At 38.6% G+C, this 16,975-nt stretch overlaps 3 protein-coding genes across 8 annotated transcripts in view; 1 reads left to right on the top strand and 2 right to left on the bottom strand.

The window, feature by feature from the left end:
• Positions 1–16,371, top strand: part of LOC144987283 (uncharacterized) — a 38,206-nt gene extending 21,835 nt beyond the window's left edge. For all 5 annotated transcript variants that reach the window (XM_078936616.1, XM_078936621.1, XM_078936623.1 and 2 more), the window contains one exon: positions 262–16,371. In XM_078936616.1, coding sequence (XP_078792742.1) covers positions 262–1,889 — 1,628 coding nt within the window. In that variant the 3' untranslated portion in view covers positions 1,890–16,371. The remainder of the gene's footprint in view (positions 1–261) is intronic.
• LOC144986665 (NACHT, LRR and PYD domains-containing protein 12-like) overlaps positions 1–16,975 on the bottom strand; it is a 515,000-nt gene that overhangs the window by 239,772 nt on the left and 258,253 nt on the right. The window lies entirely within an intron of this gene.
• Positions 12,321–16,975, bottom strand: part of LOC144987451 (uncharacterized) — a 16,072-nt gene continuing 11,417 nt past the window's right edge. Inside the window, exons 3-4 of one of the 2 annotated variants that reach the window (XM_078936881.1) lie at positions 14,154–14,255; positions 12,321–13,983 (exon numbers count right to left, since the gene is read on the bottom strand). In XM_078936881.1, the coding sequence (XP_078793007.1) occupies positions 13,016–13,983; positions 14,154–14,255 (1,070 nt within the window). In that variant the 3' untranslated portion in view covers positions 12,321–13,015. Of the gene's footprint in view, positions 14,256–16,975 lie in introns of both variants that reach the window. The other variant, XM_078936890.1, reaches the window with a different exon arrangement.

Raw genomic sequence — 16,975 nt, 5'->3', positions numbered from 1 at the left:
CACAGACTGCAGAAGGGGGAAATAAAATGTCACTTCTTGATCATGTGGGCAGATAAAAAAACACGGGCCTCTGATATTGTTCAGTGGGCCTGACCAAACATGGGGGCAAGCCGGATTAAGCCCACGGGCCGTAGTTTGCCCACCCCTGAACTAGTGTGAAATATATGACTGAGCAGTTTTCGACTTTTATTGGTGTTTGCCAATACACAAATTCATTTAAAAGTATAAAAAGGGCTTTTTCTTATGTTTGTATTCCTGCAGCACTCCCCCAGCATTGGATGACTGAAGAGGAAGATCACTGCAACCAGCAGAGGAACTTTAAAGTGGAACAGGAAGAACCGGAACATCCACAGACTAAAGAGGAACCAGGGGAAGTCTTCATCAGTCAGGATGAAGATCAGATTGATCTGAAGCAGGAGACTGATACCTTGATGGAGATTCCTACTTATGAGGAAGATGAGAACAGTGAAGCAGATCTAAACAATCAGCAGAGGAACTTCAGAGTGGAACATGAGGAACCAGAACCTTCACAAACTGAAGAGGAACAAGGGGAGCAACAATTTCAACAGATTAAAGAGGAACCAGAACCACCACAGATTAAAGAGGAATCAGGGGAACTCTGCATCAGTCAAGATGAAGATCAGCTTGATCTGAAGCAGGAGACTGATACCTTGATGGAGATTCCTACTTTTGAGGAAGATGAGAACAGTGAAGCAGATCTAAACAATCAACAGAGCTTTAATGTAACTGATAGTCATGATGGAGGAAACCAACATGTAGAATCAACATCAACTACAGATGAAGAGACAGAATCAACATCAACGACAGATGAAGAGACAGAATCAACATCAACGACAGATGAAGAGACAGAATCAACATCAACTACAGATGAAGAGACAGACCCACAGAACAGAGATCAGAGGAAGAAGAGAGACAGAAGTCATGTCCAAACTGGGTCTGATGAAAGATATTGTGCATCTAAAAAATGTGGTAAAAGGTTTAGTGGGCGGCCTCAGTTGAAATTTCACATGAGAACTCAAACAGGAAGGAAGACATTTTCTTGTAAAAACTGTGAAAAAAGTTTCAGTTATAAATTTAATCTCAAATCACACATGAGAACTCACACAGGAGAAAAGCCTTTTTCTTGTAAAGAATGTAAAAAAAGTTTTAGTCAAATATCTCATCTCAAAACACACATGAGAACTCACACAGGAGAGAAGCCTTTTTCTTGTAAAGAATGTGATGCAAGTTTTAGTCGCAGATCTAGTCTAGAAACGCACATGAGAACTCACACAGGAGAGAAGCCTTTTTCTTGTAAAGAATGTGATGCAAGTTTTAGTCGCAGATCTAGTCTAGAAACACACATGAGAACTCACACAGGAGAAAAGCCTTTTACTTGTAAAGAATGTGATAAAAGTTTTAGTCAATTATCTCATCTCAAATCACACATGAGAACTCACACAGGAGAAAAGCCTTTTTCATGTAAAGAATGTGATGCAAGTTTTAGTCACAAATATAGTCTAGAAACGCACATGAGAACTCACACAGGAGAAAAGCCTTTTTCTTGTAAAGAATGTAAAAAAAGTTTTAATCAAATATCTCATCTCAAATTACACATGAGAACTCACACAGGAGAAAAGCCTTTTACTTGTAAAGAATGTAATAAAAGTTTTAGTGAAAAATCAAAACTTAAAATACACATGAGAACTCACACAGGAGAAAAGCCTTTTTCTTGTAAAGAATGTGATAGAAGTTTTAGTCGTAAATGTACTCTCAAAAGACACATGAGAACTCACACAGGAGAAAAGCCTTTCCCTTGCAATAAATGTGATGCCAGTTTTAGTCGAATACCTCTTCTAAAAACACACATGAAAACTCATACAGGTTAGAGATAGTTTTTATGGCTGATTAATGGCTCAGTCATAAATGTAATCTAGTAAAATACATTAGAACTCACACAGGTGAGAAGCTTTTCTTTTTTAACGAAAACATTTTTTTATAAAGGATTTACAGAAAGATTTCAACTACGAAAACAGAAAAACATAGAGCAGAAAACTTGTACAGTACATGGGAAAATATTGTGAAAAAGCCATTTGGTCGTTTTTTATTTTTTTATTTTTGTTTTTAAAAGAAAGAACTTTTTTTGTTTATATACAAAAAACAAAAATGTTGGAATATTTTAAGCCTTAGTTTAATTTTGTGAATTTATTGTATAAGTTTAAATAAAACGATGGGAAAAAAGAACATTCTAACAAATGTTTATGTCAAAAACATTTAGTGATCATGTTTAACCCTTGTGCTATCCTAGACACTTTACCATTGGGAGTTGGGTCATCTAGACCCACTAGACAGTGCCCTGAACAATTTTTCTTCAATGATTTGTGATCTTCACTGGTGTCTATGGATTACATGAATATGTTCCACCTTTGTTATGGTAGGGAGAACACGTCAATGCAAGGATGGGGTCATCTAAGATAGCACAAGGGTTACAAAGTGTGTTGTGTCCTTCCTGCCAGCGACTGCTTTGGTATTGGAGGGGTAAATTATCTCAGTCAGACTGGTGGACTGGTTGTATTCTGCACCATCCCATATTGCCAAAATTGCCTAAATCTTTTTCAGTGACTACCCCCAATCTGGTGGCCTCAATGACACAGAGCATTGATGTAGTAATTCAGTTCAAAGGAGGCATTAACTACATTTTGTCCTGCCATTGTTTTTTTTTTTTTATTATTTTAGACAAAACTTATTTAGTTGACCATTGTTGTATTTTCTGATAAGACAATGTTTATGTTGTCAAAGTGTGTACATTATTATGAGAAATGTTTTGTAAACATCTTTGATTTTTTTGTCATTTCATTGTTGTTTTAGGCTAAAAGAAGGGACTTCAGTTTTTAATTTGTCAAGGCATGTGAGCTAGTAACCATTGAGTGAAAAAAGATTCTTTTAAATCCACTAACTAATGGAATCACCATGAATCAGCAAATTCTGCAGCTTCAATATGCAATGTTTTAAAACATAAAGTGTTGCAGAACTTTTAGGATGGAGAATCTGTGGAGAACATTTTCATGCGAATCATCTTCTAAGCTGTTTGTTCCCTTTTGGGGTCATGAAGGCAGGGGACATCCTGCATCCAGTCTGTCACAGGGCCCATGCACTCTCACATTCACATCTAGGGACCATTTAGACCAACCAATCGATCTATGAAGCATGTTTGGGATGGAAGCTGGAGTCCCCAGAGGAAACCCACACATGCACAGGGGCAAACATGCAAACTCTACTGTTTTCAGATCCTCCAACCAGGACTTGAACCGAGGGTCTTCTTGCTTTGAGACAAGAGCGCTAACCACTGCACCACCGTGCAATGTGACAAGACTGAGGTTTATGTTTTTGTTGTTTATGTTACTGCTGAACATAACCAGAATGTTGATGGAAACTTGTTTGAAGTAACAAACCCCATTTCTTTCTTTCTATATAAATCTTTGTGTTTGTATCAATTTTGTTTATTTTGATCTTTGGTTCTAAATGATGCTGATTTAATTCATATAATTTAAACTTTTTTATACATCCTGTAAAAATACACACCTATAGTAACTGTACAAACATATTCTATTAAAAAGCAAGAATCGTGTTTCGGTCTGTGAAACGTTGAGCTTAATTCATGAATTGAATTGGATCGCCACCTAAGGAACGATCCATAGTCTTAGTAGAACCGCATCTCTACCATTTAGTGAGGAAAGGATTTTCCTAAAAATTTATTCAAGAAGATTTGGATAAAGAACCAGACTGGTGTTTGTGTCTGGTGTTCTTGTCCAGAACAACTGTTTTTCCTGTTTTTATTGGACTAATGTTCACCATCTGCTTAGCAGAAATATTTAATGTTGAGCTGAACTGTTTACTTTTTTTCACGAGTTTGTTCATAAAACACAATTTGTGTGCAGTAAAGACAGCCGTTATAAAGCCTTATATATCTTATAACAGGTTTAATAGTATAAAATATAACCAGTGTGTTTGTGACTGAAAGATAGAAGGAGAGAAACACCTCTGCTGTTTGGACACTTTGACCAGCAGAGGGCAGCAGAACTTTCAGCAACTCTGGATCTGATCCCACAAAAACAATCCATGGATGATCAGATTTCAGAAGATTTGAAGGATCAAAGACAAAGATGTTCTGATGTTATGAAGAAGCACCTGTTACACAGGGCTCCAGACTAACTTTTTTCACTAGGAGCAGAGTGGCCCCCAACTGAAAATTTTAGGGGCACAACCAGAAAATTTAGGGGCGCATACCGTAAATCAATATTCTAACCCAATCTACTAATTTCCACTGTACTATTAATAAATACTTTAATGATAGATGCAGAAATTGCTGTTTCAAATTCAGTGTCACATTTTAATCTGCACTTTTGAAGATGCAACAACAAGGTAAACTGACAGCAGCATCGCTGTCATGACAGTACAAATAGTAAAGAAAATACCATACATTTAGAATCATAAAAAGGTTTTTAGTATCAAAGTGATTACCAGAGTAACCTTTCGGTCATTTCATAGTTACAAACAATACTTAAATGTATGTAAACATTAAGGGATGGAAATTCATGTTGGCAACACCAAATAGGTGCAGCCAATGCACAATAAGCGCATAGGAGAGTGATAATAGGAGGGGAAGGGGGATAAGACAATCAAGCAGCATAAAGCAACAAGTTTACTGGTTGTTTATCATTACGGTAAGGTTCAAATGTAGTACAAAAAGGGCGGAGCCTGTCCACAAACACACTCAAATGTTATCAACACACCTGGGGCCTGTTTCAGAAAGGAGGTTAAGTGTAAACTCTGAGTGCATTAACCCTGAAATCAGGGAAACCCTGGGTTTTCCGTTTCAGAATGGGAGGTTTGTTAAACCAGAGAAAGCAGAGTAAGTCAAACCCGTTTCTGAAAGAGAGGTAACTTTTACTCGGAGTCAGTATCCATGGTTACTTATGCTGTGAACCTAACCTGGTCGGGAGCAGGTTTTATTCTCCAAACTCAAAGTTTCTGCCGGTCCCCTCCCCTTTTTAAAGACGAAGCGGTATGTTTCGCTTTAACCTTCATTGCCCACATTTCCGTCACACAGAGACGGTCTAAGTGACAAGAATGGCTTGTCCTTTTTTGGAGGACCCAATAGACGAGGAGGCTTCATTAATTCAGAGAGAATTACATTTACGAGGATTTTGAGAAGACTCGATCAATTACATATATACAATGAAAACAACATTAGATATGTATTGCTATGTAGATGTTTCATATGTCAAATATTGTCAACAAAGCCTACATCCATGACATGCTCACATTTGACCTGATTGAATTATGTTTTTATACTTCATTTTTAGCTGCTGCCATGTTCTTTTAATTCCTGCAGGATTGAATCTACATGAAAATGAAATCAACAATTGCATGTATTAATATTAAACTGACCAACGTTTGCAAGAGGGGAAGGTTAACAAAAAAGTCCTCTAAACATTACCGACGTTAAATGCATTTTTCCCCAGATTGGTTCTGTACACTATGCAGCATTTCATGCATTTACACCAGGAATGACACTTCAAAAGTACACCTAAATATCGCCATTTTTTATTTCACTCCTTACGCTATTTAAAAAGTTATTACAGTCAATATTTTATAACAATGATTTAAATGCAAACTTAGGCATTAACTTGAGCAGCTATGTTTTCCACGCTAACTGTCTCTGTTTTGCAGATGCAGCTGTGTTGCTTTTCTTCTGGAATATGTGCTCATATTCACTGCAACTCTGCAGCAGCACGTCAAGTTCAGCTGGCGAAAAATACGCAGACCTCTTTGTTTTCACGGTTGCCATGGTGACTCGTGATATCTGCGCTCCATTGATAATGGCTTCTTATAGACGCGGTGCGCACGCTCACCTCCGAATCAGTCCACTCAGAGTTGATTGACCTAACTCGGATCAGCTTCTCTGAAACAGAAAACTCAGAGTTGTTAATCTCCCGATTGACCAACTCAGAGTTCAAGTTCAACCTCAGAGTTGGTTGAACCTCCTTTCTGAAACAGGCCCCTGATCAGTTTCTATTGAAAAAGGCTGCATAAATATGACAGACAGCTTTCAGGTTCAGATTCTGAAAAATAGCAGAAACATGATCTGATGGAGGCTCTCATTTATCCTCATTCTTCTTCCAAACAGCCCAATCAAGTTGGCCCAAAGGCACATTGGCAGAGCAACATGTTGTCTATGAAGAACCTACTCAGCTGTGCTACAAATAACAACAAACATCCAAACCACAACGGTAAACAATCAGGACCAACACAACTGTCAACATCCAGAATCCAGCAAATATCCCAAACAGAACATTATTACCCACAATGCACCTGCACAGGTCCTGCAGCAGACAGGGTCTTTCCAATAACTTTATTAGTCTCATCTTTTTGAAACTGGAAAGATTTTTCTTCATCATTTAAAACAGAAAACAGGAAATGAAAATATTTGACAATCCACTTGATGAGAAGCTGCAGAAAGACTGAAATCCATCAGATTGTAAAAACGTAGAGGTGGTCCTTTGATGATGATGATGTGATGAAGATCAGACGCTGATGTCACTGATGTTCTGGCTGTTGATGGGCTGGATGTGGGTCCTGGTGGTGCTGAAGAATGAAAGATCCTTCTACCTGGGGCCTGTTTCAGAAAGGAGGTTCAACCAACTCTGAGGTTAAACTTGAACTCTGAGTTGGTCAATCGGGAGATTAACAACTCTGAGTTTTCTGTTTCAGAGAAGCTGATCCGAGTTAGATCAATCAATTCTGAGTGGACTGATTCGGAGGTGAGCGTGCGCACCGCGACTATAAGAAGCCATTATTAATGGAGCGCAGATATCACGAGTCACCATGGCAACCGTGAAAAAAAGAGGTCTGCGTATTTTTCGCCAGCTGAACTTGACGTGCTGCTGCAGAGTTACAGTGAATATGAGCACATATTCCAGAAGAAAAGCAACACCGCTGCATCTGCAAAACAGAGACAGTTAGCGTGGGAAAACATAGCTGCTCAAGTTAATGCCTAAGTTTGCATTTAAATCATTGTTATAAAATATTGACTGTAATAACTTTTTAAATAGCGTAAGGAGTGAAATAAAAAATGGGGATATTTAGGTGTACTTTTGAAGTGTTATTCCTGGTGTAAATGCATGAAATGCTGCATAGTGTACAGAACCAATCTGGGGGAAAATGCATTTAACGTCTGTAATGTTTAGAGGACTTTTTTGTTAACCTTCCCCTCTTGCAAACGTTGGTCAGTTTAATATTAATACATGCAATTGTGTTTTTAAAAGTGAACTTTTGTCTACTGTTGAACCTTTCGCTGCGCGAAGACTTCCCCTTTCTTTTCTCTCGTCTTTCCGACCGTGGTCAGAAGCGCAGGGGAGATTTCCTTCAGGGCCGAAGGGAATTCTCCTTCGGGGTTCACTTCCCGTTGGAAACCCTCAACCTCCAGAGCGGATTAAGAATGACTCCAAAACAGTTATTCTGGGAATGACACCTTCTCTTTATTTAACTAAGTGCTCCGTCCTCCGAACACACAATATATTCCACGCACACACCTCCGCTCTGTGCTCACCCCCCCCCCCCCCATCTGCACCTGCAATCGCCCCTCCCCTTGTCTCTCGTGGATCGCACCCCGCTCAGCACACACACACTGCAACACTACCCTTGTATTGATCAAGTGGTATAGGTTTATATGGGATTAAGAAATTAAGCAGTGCTAGCAAATTGTGTTTCCAAAAATTAATTGTTACATTAATCTAATTCAATGTCCCTGATTTCATTTTCATGTAGATTCAATCCTGCAGGAATTAAAAGAACATGGCAGCAGCTAAAAATGAAGTGTAAAAACATAATTCAATCAGGTCAAATGTGAGCATGTCATGGATGTAGGCTTTGTTGACTATATTTGACATATGAAACATCTACATAGCAATACCTAATAGTGTTTTCATTGTATATATGTAATTGACTGCAACGAAAAACGGTAACGCTCAAACAAAAACGTATGGGGAAATGACAAAAAATCGAGTCTTCTCAAAATCCTCGCACGACGTAAATGTAATTCTCTAAGAATTAATGCAGCCTCCTCGTCTATTGGGTCCTCCAAAAAAAGAACAAGCCATTCTTGTCACTTAGACCGTCTCTGTGTGACGGAAATGTGGGCAATGAAGGTTAAAGCGAAACATACCGCTTCGTCTTTAAAAAGTGGAGGGGACCGGCAGAAACCTTGAGTTTAGAGAATAAAACCTGCTCCCGACCAGGTTAGGTTCACAGCATAAGTAACCATGGACACTGACTCCGAGTATAAGTTACCCCTCTTTCAGAAACGGGTTTGACTTACTCTGCTTTCTCTGGTTTAACAAACCTCCCATTCTGAAACGGAAAACCCAGGGTTTCCCTGATTTCAGGGTTAACGCACTCAGAGTTTACACTTAACCTCCTTTCTGAAACAGGCCCCTGTTGTTGTTTGTGTGTTGATCCACAAACACATGCTGTGAAGAGGAACCTGCAGTGAAGGCAGCCATGTTGGAGCCTCACACATGTTCTCATTAGGATCAAATGAACCAGTGTGTTTGAGACTGAAAGAAAGACTGAAGGACAAAGAAATATGAAGATTCATTAAGGATCAAATCCAGACTTTATTCATGTCTTCAGACAAAAAAGCTGCAGAAATTTTACAGACACAATTGAGGTTTTTCAACACTTTTCTGACCAGAAGATGCAGTTCTGGATACAGCCAGAAGGTGTCGCCCTTCTCATTTCTAATCCAAGTTCAAACTACAGACCTGACTGATTTGGTTTGGTTTTTGTTCTTTTAGCCATCATGTATGAAGACATCAGACCTAGAATTACAGAAAAAAAGATTAAAAATGTTTAACAAACTTATTTTAATAAATAGAAAATGTATAATTTCTGTCTATTGGAAGTTGTTTGAAGTGAAGCTGTGAAAGTGACCACATTTGTTCAACAAGCTCATAGCAACAAGAAACCAAGCAGATTTCTCTCCAAAGAAGTTTTTTCCTCCGTTTTCCATCCAAACAAAGACAAACAGATGTTCTGTTTGGCAGAAATGTGTTTCCACCCAGAGGAACCTGCAGCAGCTGCTGATCCATCAGAAGATTCTGGACCTGCAGAGACTTCCCACACAGCTGCCTCTGCCTCCAAAGAAGCTGCTGATCTGCATGGAGAGAGAGAGAGCTCCAAGTCTCTGCAACCAAAGCAAAGAAGCAACCAGAGAACAGAAGCACAGAGCTGAAGCAAACATCCCAGAACGTTTGCTTTGGGAGTCCCACCTTCAGTTTGATCCGCTTCAAGACAAAGTCCCACATGAAAGAGATCAAAGTGAGCTAACCAAGCGCTTCATCCAAGAGAAGCAGCTCCAAAGCACAAAGACTCCGTCTGGTTGCAGGAACTCTGGGAAAGAAGGAGCAGGAGGAACTCCTGCAGGAATCTCTGCAGGAAACATCAGCTTGGAAAGAAGAGCTGACTCAGCTGAAACATCAGCTAACATGTCAGCAGTCTGTGGCTGAGACCAAGTCAACACTCCTGCAGCGCTCAGCAGAGAGAGAGAGAGAGAGAGAGCTGGAAGCTGCCGTCAGTGCAGAGAAAAGCAGGACAGCTGAAGCTCCCAGACTCAGCCCAACAGCTGAAGGAGTCCTCTGGACTCCAAGCTGATCTGCTCCCAATCCAAGAACATGTCCAGAAGGACAAAGACTCCTCCCTCCCTCCCTCCCACCTCCTGACTGACTGACACCACAGAGGGAGGCAACAGTCCCATGGAGACCAGCTCTGATGGAGAACCACAAGAACCTGGAAGGAGAACGGCAGCAAGAACAGTCCTCCCTTTTGGGGGAGATCTCCTCACTCACAGAGACCCTCAGGAAGAAGGAGGAGGAGGAGAAAATGATGCTTTCAAAGACCTTGATGGACACATTCAATCAGATCAAAGAGGAGATTGAAAACCTGCAGAAACCAAAACTCAAGAAGAAATCTGGGATGCAGAGATTCCTTCAGTTTTTCCAAAGATCTGAAAGACAGAATTGATCCAAACTGGATTGATTTTGGTTCTTTGAGTTTTTCTACATTTGACAGAAACCAAAGTGGGAGGAGTCATCTTTATGAAGTCCATCAGAATCAGAATCCATCAGAATTTTTGATGGGTTTATAATCTTCATATGCCGTCATTAATCTCAGACTCCGTCTCACTGAAGTATGGCTCTCTCTCTTTTTTTCACCACACATTTCCATGATGACTCCGGAAATCAGTGATCCATTGAGAATGTCTTTATGTACCTGCTGTGCACGTGCGTTAACCCAGGGTTACCAAGTCGAGCGTAATTACGCCAACTCTTATCCGGTCTTTTGGAACCGACATACCCAGAGTAGCAAGTTCAGGTGGATATCAGCCAGAGTTCAGGGTTAAAGCCAGGGGAGTTTAAACATGCTTCCTGGAATACCCTGGTTATTTTAGAGGAGTTTTAACCACCAAATGTGGTGTTTTTTTATGAAAATAGTTCTGGATCTTCCCTCAACGTTGGAGTCTGGTCCTGCATTTGGGTCATCCTGATATACAGTAACAAAGCCTCTTTTCTGGGCTGCAGAATCAGCTGATTCAAGGTGATTACGTAATCACGTCCCTACTGTGCAGCGCTGCATCTCAGTGTGAGGCTGCTTTCTCCACATTAGAATCTGCTGGGATTGTGTCAACTCTTGAATAGTTAATGGAACAAAAAGAATGTAAACACTTAAGATAAAGCCCCTGTGTCAAAGCACATGTGTTTTTTAGAACTTATGTCAGTAAGCTTTAGACTTTATTTTGGTTAGAAAACTTAAAATCCAAATGCATTTTTACTACACTCTGCTATATTTATAAAGATTGTGAGTCAGCCATCTTAGACGTTGCAAATAAAAAAGGAAAGAAAATGAACAAGACTACCAGCACTGTTAAACACAATGATCATATCATATGAATAGGCTGAAAGATCATATTTCACCTCAATAATAAATTACGTTCCACAAAGTGTAAAATTAATTAAAACACAACATTGTGCATTTTTATTTTCACTGTTCTTGTTATATGCAGTGAGAAGGCCATTCGATATATTTGGTTCTTTACTGCATTTTTTATCTAAGTTATTACATTGAAGAGAGCAAATTATTACAAAGACGCACTAGTATCTTTTTTACATTTAATTTCAGTGTTTCAAATGACGCTACATGCATCAGTCCACTCCTTGAAGCAGTCGGGGAAGAAAAAAAAACAGCTACACACACGTGTCAGGCAGGCACGTTTGCGTTAGCAAAATGCATGTTTTTGCATGCGTTGTGTCAAATCTCGCTTTTGTCCTATCTTTGATTTTGCTGACCACTTTGAGCGTGACTTAGCGTGATATGACTGCCACTGCCAGCACCAAAAAAGTTTTTGCATGCGTTGTGTGTCAACTCTCGCTTTTTTCCTATCTTTGATTTTGCTGAGTTAAGTTTCAGTTTAGTATTCAGTTTTTCAGATGAGTTTGTCAACATTTTCAGGAATGAGGAGAGATCCTTTAGCGGTAACGATGTCCCCAGCATTAGAAAAAACCCTCTCACTCGGGACAGAGGTTGCAGAAATGGAGAGATACCTCTTTGCCAATTTTGCAATATGCTTATAGCTGGTCTCATTAATTCTTCCCAATTCAAGAGGGTTAGCATCAAGAGGGATGCATCCTGTTGCTCTGTATTTGGTAACCTTTACCTTCATCTCCTCCAAAATAGCAAACTTATTTTCCACCGGCATCTGAAAGACTTTGCCAAACAGTTCAGTCATTAATAATTACAGACAATCGATGATGCCGTTTTAAGTGCGTTAGCAGATTAGATGTTTTTCACGATCTTCGTGAAACAATGTAGGCACACAGTGTTCGACTAATCCAACTGTCTTTTCCCTTCATGGATGCTCAACACAAATCAAAAGTGTTCCCACACAGGAGAGCGTAAGGGGATAGGTGGGTCCTCAAGTTCTGGTCTCACGTCTGCATTAGCCATAGTGCTAGAGTTGACATGCTATCTGTCCGTCACCTAATGGCGTCTCGGCGAAAACTCGCGTTTAACATTAGTCCTGTCTCTGCACAAAGTTATTACATTGGGGGGAATAAAAACAAAAAAATAAATAACATTTAAAAACCAAAACGGTACAAAGGTGAACCAAACCGAAAGTGCCGTATCGAAACGGTTTGGTACAACTACGTGTACCGTTACAGCCCTATTACTTGACCTAACAAAGTATATACTGCAGTCACTACTTTGTGTTTAAATGTTTATTAAATGTTCACTGATCACATTAAAAGTGTTAGAATTAAAGATGTATAAAAAACATTTCAACCATAATGAAGACATTCAAGAATTAGATCTAATTACTCAAAACAAAAAACTCATTTCTATTTGCAGGTACATCTAAAACATTCATTTTGTGAAAAAGTTGTACATATTTTGTCAGCAGTAAAACTCTTTGTCTACCATCATTACACAAAGGTTAAAATGTATTGATCCATTACTTTTTTGCTTTTGATGTAGAAAAGACGAAAACCTAAAAAAAATCCTAGAAAGTAAGAATATCATATTATGACAATAGATTAGTAGAAAACTTCATTTCTACACATTCAATACTCACTTGTGCCTCCCTCTAATGAAGTTACTTCATCAATATGGTGTGGAGGCCATCAGATTTTTCCTTCCTGTAAAATAAAGTCTTTGACTGTGGTGCAGAGGTTGAGAGGTCGACCACTTATCAGAAAAGTTTAGAATTTAGAGTTTACAGTAACTCCTTTATTACATTGTTTGTGAAGAGAAAATCTTGTGAGTTCTCATGTGTGTCTTAAGACTGGATCTGTGACTAAAACTTGAATCACATTCTTTACAAGAAAAAGGCTTTTCTCCTGTGTGAGTTCTCATGTGTCTTTTGAGAGTAGATATTTGATTAAAACTTTTTTTACATTCTTTACAAGAAAAAGGCTTTTCTCCTGTGTGAGTTCTCATGTGTGTTTTGAGAAGATATTTGATTAAAACTTTTTTTACATTCTTTACAAGAAAAAGGCTTTTCTCCTGTGTGAGTTATCATGTGTATTTTAAGACTAGTCGCATGACGAAAACTTCTATCACATTCTTTACAAGAAAATGGCATTTCTCCTGTGTGAGTTCTCATGTGTGTCTGAAGACTAGATCTGCAACTAAATTTTGAATCACATTCTTTACAAGAAAAAGGCTTTTCTCTTGTGTGAGTTCTCATGTGTGTTTTGAGATGAGATATTTGATTAAAACTCTTACTACATTCTTTACAAGAAAAAGGCTTTTCTCCTGTGTGAGTTCTCATGTGTCTTTTGAGAGTAGATATTTGATTAAAACTCTTACTACATTCTTTACAAGAAAAAGGCTTTTCTCCTGTGTGAGTTCTCATGTGTGTTTTAAGATTAGATCTGTGACTAAAACCTTTCTCACATTCTTTACAAGAAAATTTCTTATCTTTTGCATGGATTCTTACATGAATTCTGAACAGAGATTTGTTACAAAAGATTTTACCACATTCTTTACAGATATAACATCTTTCATCAGACCCAGTTTCCATGTAGTCAGACGGGTTAGTAATTATTCTTGAGTTTTTACCAGACCTGATAGAGCAAAGTTTCTCTTCTTTGTTAAATCTCTGCTGATTGTTTAGATCTGCTTCACTGTTCTCATCTTCCTCATACGTAGGAATCTCCATCAAGGTATCAGTCTCCTGCTTCAGATCAAGCTGATCTTCATCCTGACTGATGCAGAGTTCTTTTGGTTCCTCTTTCATCTGTAGAGGTTCTTGTTCCTCCTGCTCCTCTTTGGTCTGTGGACGTTCCAGTTCTTCCTGTTCCACTCTGAAGTTCCTCTGCTGGATGCAGAGATCTTCCTCTTCAGTCATCAAACACTGGGGTAGGGCTGCAGAAACACAAGTAGAGGCCCTTTTATATGTTATGGTGACTTTATGTATTGTTAAGTACCAAACCAATTTTAAAGAGTCATTCAGATTTAGCTCATGCTGGTTTGCGGCGCCTTCCATCCGTGAAACCCGAGTTCGACTCCGGGCTGCTCCCTGGTCCCTTCTCTACCTCTGCCAGTTCCAAGCCCGGTTTGAGAAGGTTGCGTCAGGAAGGGCATCCGGCGTAAAACATTGCCAAATTCACCATGCGACTTGTTCGCTGTGGCGACCCCTGATGGGAGAAGCCGAAAGTGGAAGAAGATTCAGATTATGCACAATAAAAAACTTTTAATGTTTTAAAATAAGTTTCTTGTTTTCTTTAGCACAACATTATAAAACTGTCCTCTACACCTGCCCCCTATAAGGAGAGCTGTTTCAGTCAATAACTTGTAGTCTGAACCAGTTAGATAGAAAATAATATTTTTGATTGATTGATTTTTGATTTATTTCAAGCATTTTAGTCAAAGCAATAAGGAATTTACACATTTACACAGTTTAAAAAGACACAAAACAAAACAAAAAAGTCACTTAAATCACATTTGCTTAATTAAATACAGTGATTTTCTTTGTTTTTTTTAAGGAGATGAAATTGCATAAAAGTAATTCATAAATGGTACCAACAGGTCTTTAATGTTATATAACTGTATACTCAAATTAAATCATGCTGAGATAAATAGGACAGATTTACTAGAAAGGGGATGGTGGGATTGACAGAAAATGTAGTTTTAACCTGATTCTGTCTCCAGGCAATTAATTTTTATGTGAAATTATAAATAGGAAAACAGTCTGAAAACAAATATAATGTTTTGTATTCTTGCCATTATCAGTGATGAAAGTCAGGCAAGGAAAAAAATCCCTAAACTTTTCTTTGAGCGATATGGCGGGCAGGGAGCGAAATTTTTGAAAAATACATGGTCTTAGATGAATTCTGGTACATTCTGGCAGCTAGTTATTCACTTCTTAATCAAGAAACTAAGACTAATTGGAGCATCATGATTTAAAATTCAAACCCCTAGTTTGACTTGACATTAAGGACTTGCTGGTTCTAAAAATGAATTTGGATAATTCATTTTTGTAACACAATCCTACAATCTAAGCTTTTCCTTAAACATACAATTGCTAAAATATAGTAACATCAAAGCCCCAAATAGCAAAAGGAACACCAGTAACTATGATATTCTATAAAAGTACCTCATTTATTTGAACGATTTCTGCTTTTTCTCAAACTACAATTACATCAAAATATGGGATCTGCTTTAAACCATCTTTCTATAACATAATACATCAATTCTTAAACACCAATACTTGGTAATCTGGGAAATATCAAAAACAAACATACAAACAAAATTAAACATTGTAAACATTGTTTTTTAAGGGAGTGTGGGTCCAAACCACCAAATACTTATAATTAATGTCAATAATGTTTTTGAGCAAAACCGAACTAAATCATGATAATTAGGAAAAACAAATAAATTAGATAGAGAAATGTATTCAAAGGTTTCAGTTTTGATCAATGTGGTCGGTTATTCTGCAGTCAGATCAAGAAAAACTCACAAAAAGCGATGCGCCGCATCACGTCACATACAGTACGGTCTCGCAGCACCACCGCTGCAGTCAAGATTCTGCGATATATATGCTGATCGTCCCGATGGGTTGAATAAAGCATCAGTTCAGAGAGAAAGTTCATTTCTCATCCGAAAGCAACTAAAACGTCCCGTCATTGGTCAATTAGGCCGGATAGATGAAGACAAGATAGCCGCGCCCATAGAGAAAGCGATCCATGGAGAAATATAGAACATTAAGCGAAAATTCGCCGATTTCAGACATTTTTTTTCATCCGGAAAGCGATTTGTCCCTAGAGATCAGGTCTTTATTTCCCGGAAGATACGATCGGTTTGCTCAAAAACCCGGGTTTCCGGGAATTCCCGGAAGACTTTCATCACTGATTATTGACAGTAAAGATGCAGGCATCTAAAGTAAATGTTTGACACAGTCTCTGAGGCTTATTTCAGCACAACACCAGCTGTGTAATGTTAGGAATATGCTGCCAATAAAGTTACAATCACATGTCTGTAATTGTATTTATTTTATTTAGAAATCACCGCCAGGACCGAGGTCTGGGGCCCCATCAATTTAGCTGTGGTGGTGTTGGTGGGTGTGTTTATGTGTGCGTGTTAGCCTGGAGGTGCTGCTGGCAGAGCAGATTGTAAAAATGTGTCAAAATGGACGAGCTTGAAGATTTGATGTGAGAATTTGTAGAATAGAATGTGACAAACCAAAAGTCTGCATCTGTGTGTGAAAATCTTCTGCTGTAAAGTTTGACAAATAAAATCACAACTGACAAATTAGCATCTGCATGTGTTCATTAGAGTTACAACCTCAAATCAGTGATTTCAACTGCTTGAATCTGCTGCTGTGAATCACAGCACACTACAACTGAGTGAACTACGAATACATTTCAAAAGAATAAAATATGTATTTTTTCCTGACTTTTATTGATAAGTGAACTCTTGAGGTGTAAATGGAGACACAGCAGTGAGACGGCTGCCAAGAGACCATTGTCAACAAAGTGCAATATCTGAAGAAAGAACATTCTGTAAAAATCAATCATCTCTCTAAAACAAATGAATTTCTACATTTATATGGTAATGAAGACTGGTCAGCATATTCATGCTACAATCAATACTTTGTGAAAAAAAGTCATTATTTATTTTGCAGCTAATAACAAATCTAATCGCCATTTTGAGTCAGGCAACAGTAATTAGTCAGGCGGTCTGAGTCACATTTTTAGAACAACCAGTTGCCAATCATGATAAGCTAGTTCAAAGTCCACGCCCCCATCACTGAAAGCTGCTCAGAAGAAGCTGTCAATCAAACATTCGAGGTGGGGCCAGTGGGCACCACACCTTTAACTGAGGCATCTGATTGGTCAGTTTATAACTTGAATAACTG

The sequence above is a fragment of the Oryzias latipes genome, chromosome 2, assembly GCF_053564925.1.
Source record: "Oryzias latipes strain Hd-rR chromosome 2, Olatipes_Hd-rR_3.1".
Lineage (NCBI taxonomy): Eukaryota > Metazoa > Chordata > Actinopteri > Beloniformes > Adrianichthyidae > Oryzias > Oryzias latipes.
This window is presented reverse-complemented; position numbering and strand designations above follow the sequence as displayed.